Here is a 13,908-nt window from a genome sequence, read left to right on the forward strand (position 1 = left end):
CAGAAAAATATTTACAATACAACATAGATCAACAAGACTTTTAAAAATAAAATTATTAAAGTGGTGTCATAATGTACATTTAGATCTTAATCAAAAATAAGAATGTGCAAATTTATCTCCCTTACATCCAAGGAGCTGCTGATAAAACACATGGGTATACCTGCAGTCTACAACATTCAATGTAGTTTTAACTCAGTCTACTTAGGGGAAATGAAACACAAATAAATGAACATTTGGCACACAAAAAGTAAGGATATGGAAAAATAAGCCAATGTGGAGCACATTTTCAAAACCAAACATAAAATAAATTTTGACCAAACAATAGAACTTTAAAAAATGTTTTACTAATATTCAAGAATAGTAAGAGAAATCTTAGAAATAATCATGAAAGAAAATGATTCCAACAAAGCAGATAATATTAAATTATCGAAAAGCCTGTGATAAAGAAGCAATTACTGTGGTTCACTTGTTGGTTAAGCTTCAGCCAATCACAATAAATTATTCAGTTCATCTGTACAGACACATGCATATTATTGGCAGATTTGGTTTCACAGATGTTGGCTCAAGGTGATCCTTGACGGTAAGAACAAAATATTAAAAAAACTAATTGCGTAAGCAATGCTTTGACTGTCATTACAAAAATTAAGTGTTATATAAAATTTACATAAACATCTGTGTTGTAGATTTTTCATAAACTGGTTTGAAACAAGAGTAATAATCCAATATGGCTGAAAATTGGTGACAGTTCGTCTAATTGGTGTATTAGCTCTATCTTCTCAGTGACTGTACAGACGTATAATACTTCTCATAAGTTTACCAAAGACAATCTTCAAAATAAGAGTACTATAACTACATAGATTTCAGTTTACCTCTTCATTGTTATGGCCAAAGTACGGCTGTTTTCCGAGACTGTAGATCTCCCACAGAACAACTCCATATGACCAAACATCAGATTCGAGAGTGAAGCGGCCGTACGTCACACTCTCTGGTGACATCCAACGCACTGGGAGAAGTCGAGATCCCCCAATCTAACAACCAGAATGAACATGAAATTACTTTATGTTTTCCTGTTTAAAGTTGTAAAACATAACATACACACACGAACAGTAAAGTAGGAAAAATTTGGCTATATTGATAATGATTTGAAATGATACAATAGTTGTTCACTTGTCGTCACCTTGTAATAGTCACAGGTGTACACGTCCCTGCTCATGCCAAAATCAGCGATCTTGACACACAAGCCTTCACCCACCAGACAGTTGCGACATGCCAAGTCTCGGTGCACGAACCTCTGTGTGGCCAGGTACGCCATCCCTTCAGCTATCTGGGTGGATATGTTGAGGAGACTGTCCTAAAATTACACACAAGAGCAAACGTGTTAGGTTCATCTTTAAGTGATCTATTCCATCTGGTGGATACAAGGTTAAAACTTGTAAAAATAAACATTGAATTAATACTTTCATTATTTTACATTCCGTGGAGGCATACCACTTCAAATTTTTAAATTAAGTTATGAAGTGAAGAATTGTAAAGTATACACTTTAAGATATTTCTATAAAATATTTTGTATGATAATCCTCGCACTGTAATGTTTGCACTTTTCACCTTAAACCACGTATTCTCTTCCCTGTGAAGCAATTGTACTGATAGATAGAATTCAACTTATATGAAACCTTGTATTGTTAACATTAAATTGTAAACACAAGCACTATGGTAGTATACGTTAGCTGTAATACCAAGATTTAGACTTTGTCTGGTTTAAGCTAATTTTCTAAAAAGTGATATCACGTGGGATTGATGAAGGAATTTTCCACACTAAAGTAAATGTTGTCATTTGTCCTAAAAACAGCTATTAACTTTACAATATTATAATTTTTATTTTTGTATGACTTGTAAAATTAACTATGTAGAAACCTTCTGAGAAATGGCAAATAAATATATGTAAAAGAAGGAAGAGAATTTAGAAATCAACTGAGTTTTGGGTGTTTGTGGTTAGAATATTGGACTACCAAGTGGTGGATTGTCTAATATTGGTGTTTGAAGAGTACAAGAGTAATGTCTTCTCAATTAATAGTAAATTTAATTACCAGTCTGTGTGTTATCGAGACCTGCTATAGAACTTTTGAGATGAGGAATGAACGATACTTCTCATTACCAAGTCAAAAGCAGATAAAATCTTTTAAAAGGTTATCTGACATTTCATAGTCTAGTAATTATTCTTCCAAGAGATAATGTAACTATGTTATCATTCATTTTGGTGTTAAAATTAGTTGTTCAACTTCAAGACTGTCAAACAAATAAAGGAGTCACACTTTTTATTTCAATTGTGTATACAACAAAAGAGATGTTTACATAGGGAAAGTAATGTTTGGTAGAGGAAAAATCAGGTGACAGCTACGAGTGAATGATGACTGTATTGGAAAGTAGCCATTACCATACAGAGTGATGAAAATTCCATTGTTCGTGCCCCTTTAAATTATTAAGATTTTTAACTTCAATAATAATTATTTGTACGATTACCAACTTATCTATTAGTATCAGAATCAATACTTCCTTCTGTTTGTAATATTTAAATTGACAGCTGATTAACAATAACCCAGCTGACCAAATTATTCTACATTTTAGAAGAGTAACACGCATAACTTTTCGATCCCGATTAATTCATTTAATTTATGTACTAGAAGTTACCTTTCCTTAATTTTGCATACTTTATAAACATAAAAACTTGTTAGTATTAATTGTATTTTTATACAGTTTAGTCCATTATCTGTTTGTTCCGGCTTTTTTTCTCAAACACTGACTAATTAAATTATAAATGGACAGACTTCATTTCATCGTTGCAGATCCCAATTGATCCTTCAAGCATATCAATTTATAGTAGAGAATTTATAGCATGACCGGTGACTTCGAGATGCGCCGTAGGCAAAGACGGAACTAAAGTGGTGGGGGGTGGAGCGGCTCAGTCTGTTGCCGTATTTAGCCTTGTGAACTTCGGTCTCCAGTCTTCTATACGTGCCGCCCAAAAAACATTCGCTTGTGCCAATTCACGAGATGTAATACAATTTGTGAATTAATTGCGTTGTGCTCATTACGTTTTAAGTAAAGAGTTTGAGATGGATCATATGTAAAAAGTAAAATTGGAGGTAGAAAGGTTATACACGGCCAAGCAAGAGAAGTGCTTCCCATTTTATGAAACAGGAAGCAGAAACCAACACACTTATAAATTTGAAGAAAGTTCAACAGCGTGTCGTAGAGGCAACTGGAATTTCTGAAAGTACGCTGAGACGAATTTTGAAGGAGGAAAAAAAATAAGTCCAATTGGCAATTCTTTTAGTACGCTCAACAAAGTAATAAAACGCAAACATACTAAAAGTAATCTGGACAATTTTGATTTGGGTGTAGTTCGAAGAACAATAAATAATTTTCATTGACAACGGGATTTTGTTATGCTTAACTATTGCGTGTGGATCGTTGGCGTTATTGTTATTTTAAGTATACATCATTAAATTACATACAATTCTGAACTGTTGTCGTCGTTGGAGATCAAGAATAATATAAATTCCTACCCTTTCCCAATTTATGAGAACCCTTTCTTACCACCAGGTATCTCTACTGCGAACTCATTAAGAAGGGTGAGCTATGAACACAATTTCGGCAGAACATAGTCATTGTTAAGATCACGTACATCCGGTCCCAATATTTCCAAGATTTCCTGTATTGAATTCCCCATCATAAAAGTCCGTCGCCGTAACTTCAAAAGAGTCTAGAAATGTTCAAATATTCTCAAGGTCTCCTATATTAAATTGCTCATCATAAAAGACCACCGTGGTAAGAACATAAGGGTCCAGAAATGTTGGCAAACACTACAATATTCGGCTCCCGCCACCACTATGAGCCGGGAGCCGAAAACTCTCAGTGGGGTTAGTAGCACTGTATTCACTCCCCTACTTTAGATTGTGCCCCCACGCGCTCAACTCCTCCACTCCTCACGCGCATCCCACCGGTCATGCTATAACTTCCCTAGAGTATTTACAAAGCATCCAAAGGACATCACACTCTATTGCATACCACCATCTGAGGAATTGGATTTATCATCTTCCAACTACAAAGATCATCACAGTGTATGTACAAGGATCATTCACATCATCAGAATTTGTGAGCTTGTTATTTTACTAATATATTAGTCTTTTATCAAAATGAAATATTGGTTCTTCTACCTAAAAGCCCAAAACCCATGATGGTGATATTGAAGTTATAACCCATCTCATTATATTCTGTATTTATTAATTTCTAAGAGTTATGTTAATCTTTCTCAATTAATTCTAAATGTATCAAGTAGAATTGTTATTATACCTCTATTATTAGTTTGTTGAGTTATTATAAAGCAAACCATTCAATTTTGTATTGTTATAAAATTTATTCTTTTGTTTAGTTAGGTATACCAAGTGTCTGAACTTGTACAGAGAATTATTTTTATTTATTAATTTTTGCTTAGCCTAATATTCTTGTTTAAAGTTTTTTCCTTTGTAATGAAATGTATTGTATTTTGTTTAGTTTCATAAATGTCAAACTAGCTATAAAGATATTGCATCTGTGGCTATTGAATATATAATTTAAATAAATAAATAATTCTAAATGTAACTACGTATTAATGAATTTCAACTGTTTGTTTCAAACATATATTCCTTTTTAATTTATTGTGAAAAAATAAAATATACAAGGTTACAATCTTTTTCAAAACTCCAGTTTACTACTATTATATTGATCTAAATATGCACTGACAGTGAGAAGGGTTACACTGACAAAGAGGAAGTTCATTATGGCAGGTTGGTTCTGGACCTAGTCAAGGAAATGGAGACAGACCAGTAAGCATCTCATAAAGAACCTAAGTCTGGCATCCAGTTGCAAGTTACAATTTATAATTCTAATTGTAGAAAAAAATGCAATTAAAATTTGTTACAAATATCATACAGAGTTGTTTAGTAAAGTTGGGCACAAAAATGTAATTCTATAAAACCACCCAAGAAAAACATTGATTTTTGAAGCTTGATTTTTTAAAATTTCTATACTGATTTAATTTGTATTATTTATTCCTAGTCTATACAGTAAATTTTCTTAAGATTCGTGATACTATTTTATTCTAACATTTTAAATGCATTAATTGTCAAAACTATTACAAACCACTCTTTAAAAATATTAAATTTTGATGTTGTAACCAATTTAATTCTAATAATGTTTAGCTCTAATCTACCCACAGCTCCCTGTAGGGTAAAAACAGCAAAATATAGCTGTGTATTATAAGAAGAAACGAGTCCTTTGTTGTATATAGGTACTATTGATTATCGTTAATTTTAATATACATGGTACTTAAAAATACTTAATTATTCTTAAAAGAGCTCATGTGGGCATTTCTGGTTAGGGCTCAACGTACACTGAAAGGATGTTGTAAAATATTTACAACTCTGTTACATTAGTATGGAATATAATTATTTATATTTTATTAATATGGTTTATATTTGTATTCTCTAGCTAATACTCAATGAGCTGGCTGCACTGCACTGTACAGACCCCATCACCTGACATGGGACCTGGACCAGCACTCAGCCCCTAATGTACCTTTGTGTGTAGTGTGTCTTTCTCTCTTGTTTCATTCCTACATGTCAATCAGAGCGTGATGCACTTCTGTCTTGTTCCTCATTTGTGCAGGGCATGTTTCTAAAAACTCTTATTGTACTCGTTGTCTGTTCCAAAATGTGACTCAGTATGGTTTAAGTCTCTCTCTCTCTCTCTCACTTGTTCTTTCCAAAATGTGAATCCAAATGGGGTGCATCTCATTGTTCTTGTGTGCCAGGCACTTGTCTTTTACAACTGTCTAATTGTTCTCGCCCTTTGAAGACTGTGTGATTTTCACACAAGGTGAGGGTATTATCAAGAATCCCTTTGTACCGCTTTACATTTCGTGGAGTTCGTCTTTCAACCTGGAGTGGCTAGTGATATGAACTGTAATTTCACCCACAAACTCGCCTACAGACTATGTCGACCTTATCAAGCCCTTTAGGAGGATGGAGCGTCTCAGCCCTGCTGTGTGATGCGTGTGACCTGTCCAGATGACATCATCCCTCTATCCAACCCCTTTTCTGTCACTCTACAAGTACAGCCCCTAATCACCTTCCTAACCCCTTCCCTTCCTTCCTTCCCTTCCTAATCCTACCCTTGCCCTTCCTAATCACCCCTGCCTATTATGCTATTCTTTGTTTTTCCTTTTTTTTTAATCAAAATAACCTAATTAATTAATCTCCAATTAATCTCTAGTCCTCCGAGCCTGAATAACTCTTCATTTGTTTCTTAACTATCAAACTATTCAGAGAGCATTAATAACATAATTCTATTTTAATTGACCATTTTAAAATGAATAAGCAGTTTAACAAATGAAATACAATTATAAGTTGCGTTCCATCCTTTATCAGTGTAAAACATTGATAGCGGTTCTAACGTCAGAGGCACTTACCTTGTTAAGGCGGGGGAGAGTGGTGGACGGGGTCCAGAATGTTCTGCTGTTGCTCCTCAGCACCTCTGTCAGGTCTCCATACGTCATGAACTCAAACACCATCCAAGGACTCTTGTTTGGCTCTAAAAAGACATTTGTGCTAGAGAAAACTTTAAGTTCTACATAAGTTAGAAGTAAACTACACCAAGTGTTGCGTAATAGGCTTCACTGAGGTTTCAAGCTAAATTTCAAATCAATAATTCTCGAAACGTCCTGCGGGTTGATACACACACACAAACAATCATACAGAAATTACACTCAGCCAAATCCATGGCTGGATATGCCACCATCATATCACTCGTTCTTTCGTATTATACAAATGAACTCCATGAAATCTTAAGTCTACGGATGACATTTTTTTAGATATCTTGCCAAATGGTACATTCACATTTTTTTTTTCATGAAGTTGGGTTTCATAACACTGTCTGTTAACATTGTCTTTCCACTCTATAATGTTTTCGTTTTACTTTGAATAAAAATGTCATGTCTTCAAATCTCATATGATTAGGTACTCAGTTTGTTTACAAATTTATTTATTCTACTATTTTCTCGTTGCCATCATGGTTATCCATAAGATCAATGTAAAAATATTCGCTAATGCTCACCCAAATCCCATGGAGTGGCATGCATCACCATCAAACTCAGTGTTGCAAATATAGAAAAGAAGCTTTATGCAAAATTTCAAGTCTATAGTTCATTTTGTTTTTGAGATATCGTGGGGAAAGACAGACAGCCAGAGAGAAATGAATTCGTTCCAGTCTCTTGAGTGATAGGCTTCGCTGATGCTCAGCCAATAAAATGTGTGTAGGATGATTTGACACTAAGGATACATGCAACAAGTGAAGAATATATAATTTCAACTAACATAGTTTGCGATAGATAGTAACCAAAGTGAATCCTTCCAGTTCTCTTTCTCTCTAATCTTTCAAATAGTGAATAGATTTTACTCCTTAAATTGTAAAGTAAAGCAAGAACATCTGGAAATAAAATAAAACATCCAGTAAATGAGAGATCAATTAGCGTAGCTGAAATACCACATTAATTGGCAGAATCTCGATCACTAATTGCTGTTGGCTGAGTAGATGTAGGAATTGAGTCCTCTCTCTTCAAGAGTAAAGTCAGAGTTCTAATCGTTGAAATATATGCACTCTGACTCCTTACAATTACCAAGACTATTGTTTGTTATGAATTGAGTTTATTCACACTTTTGAGCTTGGTAATTGCTTTGATTGTAACTTATTCATTACGATTTATCCCACGATATAATTTCTACTGATAAAGAAGCTTGTGGTATGAATAAAACGTGAATGTTTTATAATGTAAGAGTAGATGTATATGTGCTACAATATTACTGGTATATTAATTAACACAGTGCATATTTCATGAATAAACAAACTACTACAGTGAATTATAATGCTTTGTAGTATAGAATTCAAGTTTCATATTAAAAAAATAAATGAATTATTTATATATGTAAGTATATCTATAAATTTGCATTTATAATTTGTATTACAATATTTTTATCAGAAGTAAACAAAACAAAACAAAGGTAAAGAATTTTAAATACAAAATCAAATATAAACGGTTTTATATATTTAACAGAACTTAGTGCAAACTTGCACTTTGTGGTGTAGCCATAATATGTAGTATTAACAGTAAAAGTATTAAGCTTGAATTAATTATTTACTTTTAAATAAGTATGAAAGCATTATAGTCTTTTATATAGTTTGGTTGGTATTATTTCACTTATTTATGAACCATAATTCACACTCCATTGCACTCTTTGACTTTCAATCACGCTAAATAAGAATCACTTTTCCTGACTTCCACTGGGAGGCCTAATAATAAAACAAAGATATTTAAACATTTCTAAAAAATACCTGATTCAATCAATGAAAACATTCCTATATTTCAATTTTCGTACTTACGTAACAGTAGAAATAAATATAAACAAACCAACCTGTTGTTCCACCTAGACTATTTATGGAATCAAACATTTATGGTTATGGTATAAAGTGAAGAACTGTTCAATCGCAATCATTACCTCTGAGAGCAACCCCAATGAGTGACAGAATGTTGGCATGTTTGAAGGCACTCATGATCTGCACCTCCCTCATGAAGTCTTCCTCTGCTTCTCTCGTCGCAGATTCCTTGAGCACCTTTATCGCAACAGTCTCAACGTGGGTCTCAGTCTTCAGCTCTCCTACAATATACGGGCACCATCAACAACAAATAACTAATATTCCATTGAATAGACCTTTAAAATGACATTTCACATGATAGGGGTTGCAATTTGAAAGTTGAAAGTTACTCCTTTCTACCCCCCTTTGAAAAGAGAGGTAATATATTTTTTACCTCCTTAATTTACATCCTTAGATGTAAGGGGTTGGTTGCCCATAACTTTTGCTAAAATTGTTGTCGAGATGTTTTGTTCATGTCATTGTGTTTCTTTTGAATTTACTTTACTTATTTCTTTCAAATGACATGTCACAAGATAGGGGTTGCAATTTGAAAATTTAAAGTGACTCACCTCTACCTCCCTTACAAATATTGGTAAATATTGCACATTGATATCTCAATCCGATTGGAATATATCCAGGTGTATCAGGACTTAATTTAAACCCTGTTCAAATATATTTTAACATTATTTTCTTTCCTAGGAATTTTATCTAAAAATATGTTTTGAACAGAAATTGAGTCTAAATGAATGTCATAATTTAATAAGTTATACCATTTAACAGTTCCTACAGCAATCTGATACTTTTCAACAGTCCTGTGTATTGTGTATGAATGGTGTATTTATTATGAATTGTGAGAATATACGAGTAGGTGGCTTTCTATAAAGTTATCACATGGATGGACAGACAGCTACATGATTTTGAGACAAACCAGTTGGGATCTTAATAAACAAACACAGCAATCATAATATATTAAAATACATATTATTTGGTATTAGTAGCACATAAATACATAACATTCTCACATGCAGTACACAGCGACGTAAGGTTGTTTTTAAACGATTACGCTCTATAAAACTGTCTTAATGTTTTCATACAATGTCTAATATTTAATTGCATTTAACATTTGCTATCAACACAAGTGTAAATGAAAATAAGAAAGGATATAATTAGGTAATGAAAAGGAATTATGGAATAGATGAAATACAGAACTGATAAACTTTCAAGGGGAGAGAAACTTGGATGGGTTCTTTGAACCCACTCAGTGTGTGTTTGGACTGAGATAATGGCTTAATTATAACTGTAACTATACATGAGAACTATGTTGTTTAGTTTTCCTGCACCTCATCTATTTTTAGAAAACTCAGGTTTGCTATTCTTGTATACATTTTATATTTTACTTAAATATCTTATGCACATAATGTAAGATTAGAAGTATAATTGTTCGATCCCTACCTTTGTACACTTTACCGAAGCAGCCCTCTCCAATCTCCTGCTGGAAGATTATGTGGTCCCGTGGCAGGATGGCCACTGACAGAGTAGAGCTGAGGTCCGAGAGGGAGCAGGGTGTGTACTGAGGGTTGGGAGCGTACCTCTCCACCGCCAACAGCCCTTTACTCAGACTGTGTGGAGCGCTCTGCAACAGTTCCAATTAATATCAGTGGCCTTGTAATCTGTAATTCTAGATGGTTCATGCACTACCTAAATCAATAATTTTTTTAAAAACATTATTGGGTGGCAACCTTAATGTTGTACCCAGTATACAATGTACCAGCAGTTATAAACCAAACAGAAGTATACCCTCCTGGGGGATGAAAGACTGATACTTAAAAAGTTTTTTGTTCTTTTTTTGTTCTATTAGGACAAGAAACTTATAAATTGCACTTAGTTCTATAAGAACCTTAGCGCTGCTTCCGGAGTAACAGGATATTCAGGATGGGTAAGGTTAGGAAGTAGAGGTTACCTCCTATCGAGATCCATGAGGAAGAATTAGGCAGAATTAGAAGGCTAGGCCAGCTCTGAACCAGCCTCTCCAGTCAAAGTAGGCAGGGAGTGGCACATCCTTGTTGAGGCTAGCAAGAACCAATGAGGTTAGGGAACAAACCCCACCAACTCCAACAGTCATCTCCCGCAGTAAACTAGACCTATCGAATTGCCCTTGTACTCCAGAATCTCGACATTTGTGGTTAGTGATGTGCCGCTCCTGGACATCCATAAGGTTGCCCAGATTTAAGTGACACATCGGTTTTTGCTGTACCCAGTGGTAGGTTCCACTGGGAGGTATAAACCAGCTAGAAGTGATACCTGCTGGGTTAATCTATGACAAAATATTTTTAAAATAAATGCTAAAATTTAAAGTGGTAATAATTTTGAAAGCATATTATATATCGCAAAACAGTATGTAGTACTTTTATAGAATTTTGCTGTCTGTGTGTTAAAAACTCATTGAATCTGGCCGAATTGTTTGGAAACTATTGTTCAACAACAATTATATTTCGTCTGGACAATTAATTTTAAGCAGAACAGTATTATTCTAGTCTGGTATTGCAAACTAGATTAACTATTCTTAAAACCTGGAGGGATGTAATTAGTATTGTAATAGTACACTAATTTTACAAGGGAAAACAAATGAAACTCATCGACCAAACTCTACCTTAGGGCATAATTAAATGAGTTATTTTATAATATACATATTCCCTGAATTAATAGTAATGATTCAAAATTAGACATATGATTGTAAGTTAGTTTATTACATTTTGCAGACAAAAGATTTCTGATCTGGCACAATTCAGTCGATACACAAACTCATGTTTTAGCAGAAAAGTGTAATATGCTTTTGGAATGCAAGGTTGTACTTTATACCTGAGAATTCTTAAGTAAATGCAATAAATGAAATGTTTAGCACACCACCACTGCTGTAAGGTATGACATCAGTACAAATGTTTATCGGTACATAATGACAACTTCAAGGACATATTCTGTAAGGGTCGATCCTGTACAGATTTTAAGAGCAGGCCACCTTGATTTTAGTTTACCATTATCTTTACTGTAAATAGTAATTTTGCATTCAGATACAACAAATATAAAATGTTTAAAAAGAAATTTACCCATATTCAAACATTACTTCATTAAGTTAAATTTGATATTTTTATGGTTACAATACACGTCAGAGGGCTTCTTTCAGAATTTTGGAGGAGCCCATGATCTGTAACTGATATTCTGGATGTTGAAATAGGAAACCTGTATGATGACATAAGACTTAGGCAAACACAATAAGGATTTGGTTAAGGGGGGAAATCAATGGAGGAGATACTAATAAGTCTTGTGATGAACTAAGAGGTGTCTGTAGATATGAAAGCTGACAGAGTGTTAGAAGGTTCTAGGAAATTAAAAATAAATTGTTTAAAGATCTTCGCAAGCTCTTTTTTTAATTGGTCAGCAAATACAACTTTGTACCTCCATTCACATGTAGGAAATATCAATAACTGAGGAGTTAGGGGCAAAAAGACAACTCTGAAAATATATAGTTTTGAAAAAACACTCCAAAAGTGTTCAATCATCTAGTAAGTAATATTTGTTTTAGTAAAATGATAATATTATTGACTTTCTTAAGCCCAGAAAAAGAATTGGATTTTAAAAATTACCTTTTAAATAAAGATTTTTTGTACCTTACTACTTTCTTACTAAGTCCTTTACTACCTTACTAATTTTCCTTTTCATGAAGTTTCAAGGTAATATAAAATGTATATTCTTAAAACTAATTTACTCTATAAAAAACAGCAGTTTTAATCCATGCAGCATCAGATCAGTTTAGTTCAATTATTACAGTAGAGAACACCTACAGGGAAAAAGAAAAAGCATTAGCTATAAAAAGACAATTCTGCATTTTTTTTCTTTTTTTTGGACCTACCCCCTCAATTCAATTCAAACATTTGCTAGCCAAACTAAATTATTATTGCTATATTAACATTACCCAAAAATGTGCATGTGATTTACAATAACCCAGCGATAATTTATTTGAGCTTAACATAAATATAGTTACTGTCTAAAATAATTACATCAGATTGCTGTTTGCAGAACGTCTGGGGGAAGGAACAACACTGGGAGAGTTTCCAGCCTTTCCAGCAACACAGAGTTGAGAACACAGCCAACAGGAGGAGACAAGAAGCAGCAAACGCTGCCACTAGAACTGTAGCCTGGATAGTTTCTGGCTGGAACCATAAGAGTCTGGTCAAACAGTGGACAGTTCACTCAAAACATAATTACACACCCAAAACACAATAGAATTCGACACGACAAAAAGTATTTCACACATAACGCTGTGAAATACTTGTTTAGTTGAATTTGAATTACAATGAAATACAATGAAAATTGAATTTTAAGTTTAGCTCCAGTTCACTTTCCTTTTATTGCAGCGTCTGGCATCTGACGCTGTCTCAGACTTGACTCCTGGAATCTGGAGTCATGTTCGTCTGATGAGATCCAAAGAAAGTCAACGACGAAGAAGCTCAAAATGGAACATTTACATCATTTTGACATCAGAGACACCTATAAATAGGTGAAGTGGTAGTCTCATTGTCTCATCAGGTATACAATTGATTGGTATATATAGTTTACTTTGTTACCATGATCAAGAAAATTGGTCAAAAAGTGTATATTTATGGGCAATGCAATTTAATCTGGTCTTGCATTTTTGTTCAATCAATGATTTCACCTGATTTCCCGATCAAGAAAATATATATGTAAATATATATACATACATACGAGGACACAGGACAGAGAAGCATACTTCTGTCAACAGAGAACTAGAATGGGTTTTATAACAGATTTTAAGTATATAGTAAAAGTTAAATAGTAACTTTGTCTTTTATATCAACATTACAGTACTATCCAAGAACTGCATACTAAACATTTGATAAAATGTACAGTTAAAAGTATATTTGTATTAAAACTTTTAATTTTCTTATCTGGATATTATCTTACTCTATGCTAAACAGCGGTTGCAGAAAAGGCTTATGTAAGAAGTTACAACTATCTAACTACTAAGGTTAATGTTATTATTATCAAGCTTACTCTGTGCTTTCAAGACTATAAATGTAGCCAAATTAAATTTGTTGGTCAAATTCATTAAAGATATGGTTGTACTGTGTTGTTAGCCAAAGTAAATTATTATTGCTATATTAACATTCCCAAAAATGTGTATGTGATTTACAATAACCCAGTGATAATTTATTTTAGCTTAACATAAACATAGTTGTTGAGTAAACTACATTGGGCATTAAATAACGTACGAACATGTGTACGGTTTTACGTAAACCCGTTTAATAGTTTGGGCATTTCTTAATGAGTCAAGCAGTGGCTTAATTTTGTGTTTATACATTATAATAGGTTTAATAACACTAT

General features: G+C 33.5%; 1 protein-coding gene across 1 annotated transcript in view; it reads right to left on the bottom strand.

Annotated features, from left to right (window-relative positions):
• The window catches only part of LOC124364632 (BDNF/NT-3 growth factors receptor-like), a 94,948-nt gene that overhangs the window by 3,023 nt on the left and 78,017 nt on the right, over positions 1–13,908 (bottom strand). Inside the window, exons 5-10 of the mRNA XM_046820252.1 lie at positions 12,564–12,716; positions 9,961–10,141; positions 8,592–8,750; positions 6,509–6,630; positions 1,178–1,351; positions 870–1,028 (exon numbers count right to left, since the gene is read on the bottom strand). Coding sequence (XP_046676208.1) covers positions 870–1,028; positions 1,178–1,351; positions 6,509–6,630; positions 8,592–8,750; positions 9,961–10,141; positions 12,564–12,716 — 948 coding nt within the window. The remainder of the gene's footprint in view (positions 1–869; positions 1,029–1,177; positions 1,352–6,508; positions 6,631–8,591; positions 8,751–9,960; positions 10,142–12,563; positions 12,717–13,908) is intronic.

Source organism: Homalodisca vitripennis, chromosome 6 (assembly GCF_021130785.1).
Source record: "Homalodisca vitripennis isolate AUS2020 chromosome 6, UT_GWSS_2.1, whole genome shotgun sequence".
NCBI lineage: Eukaryota > Metazoa > Arthropoda > Insecta > Hemiptera > Cicadellidae > Homalodisca > Homalodisca vitripennis.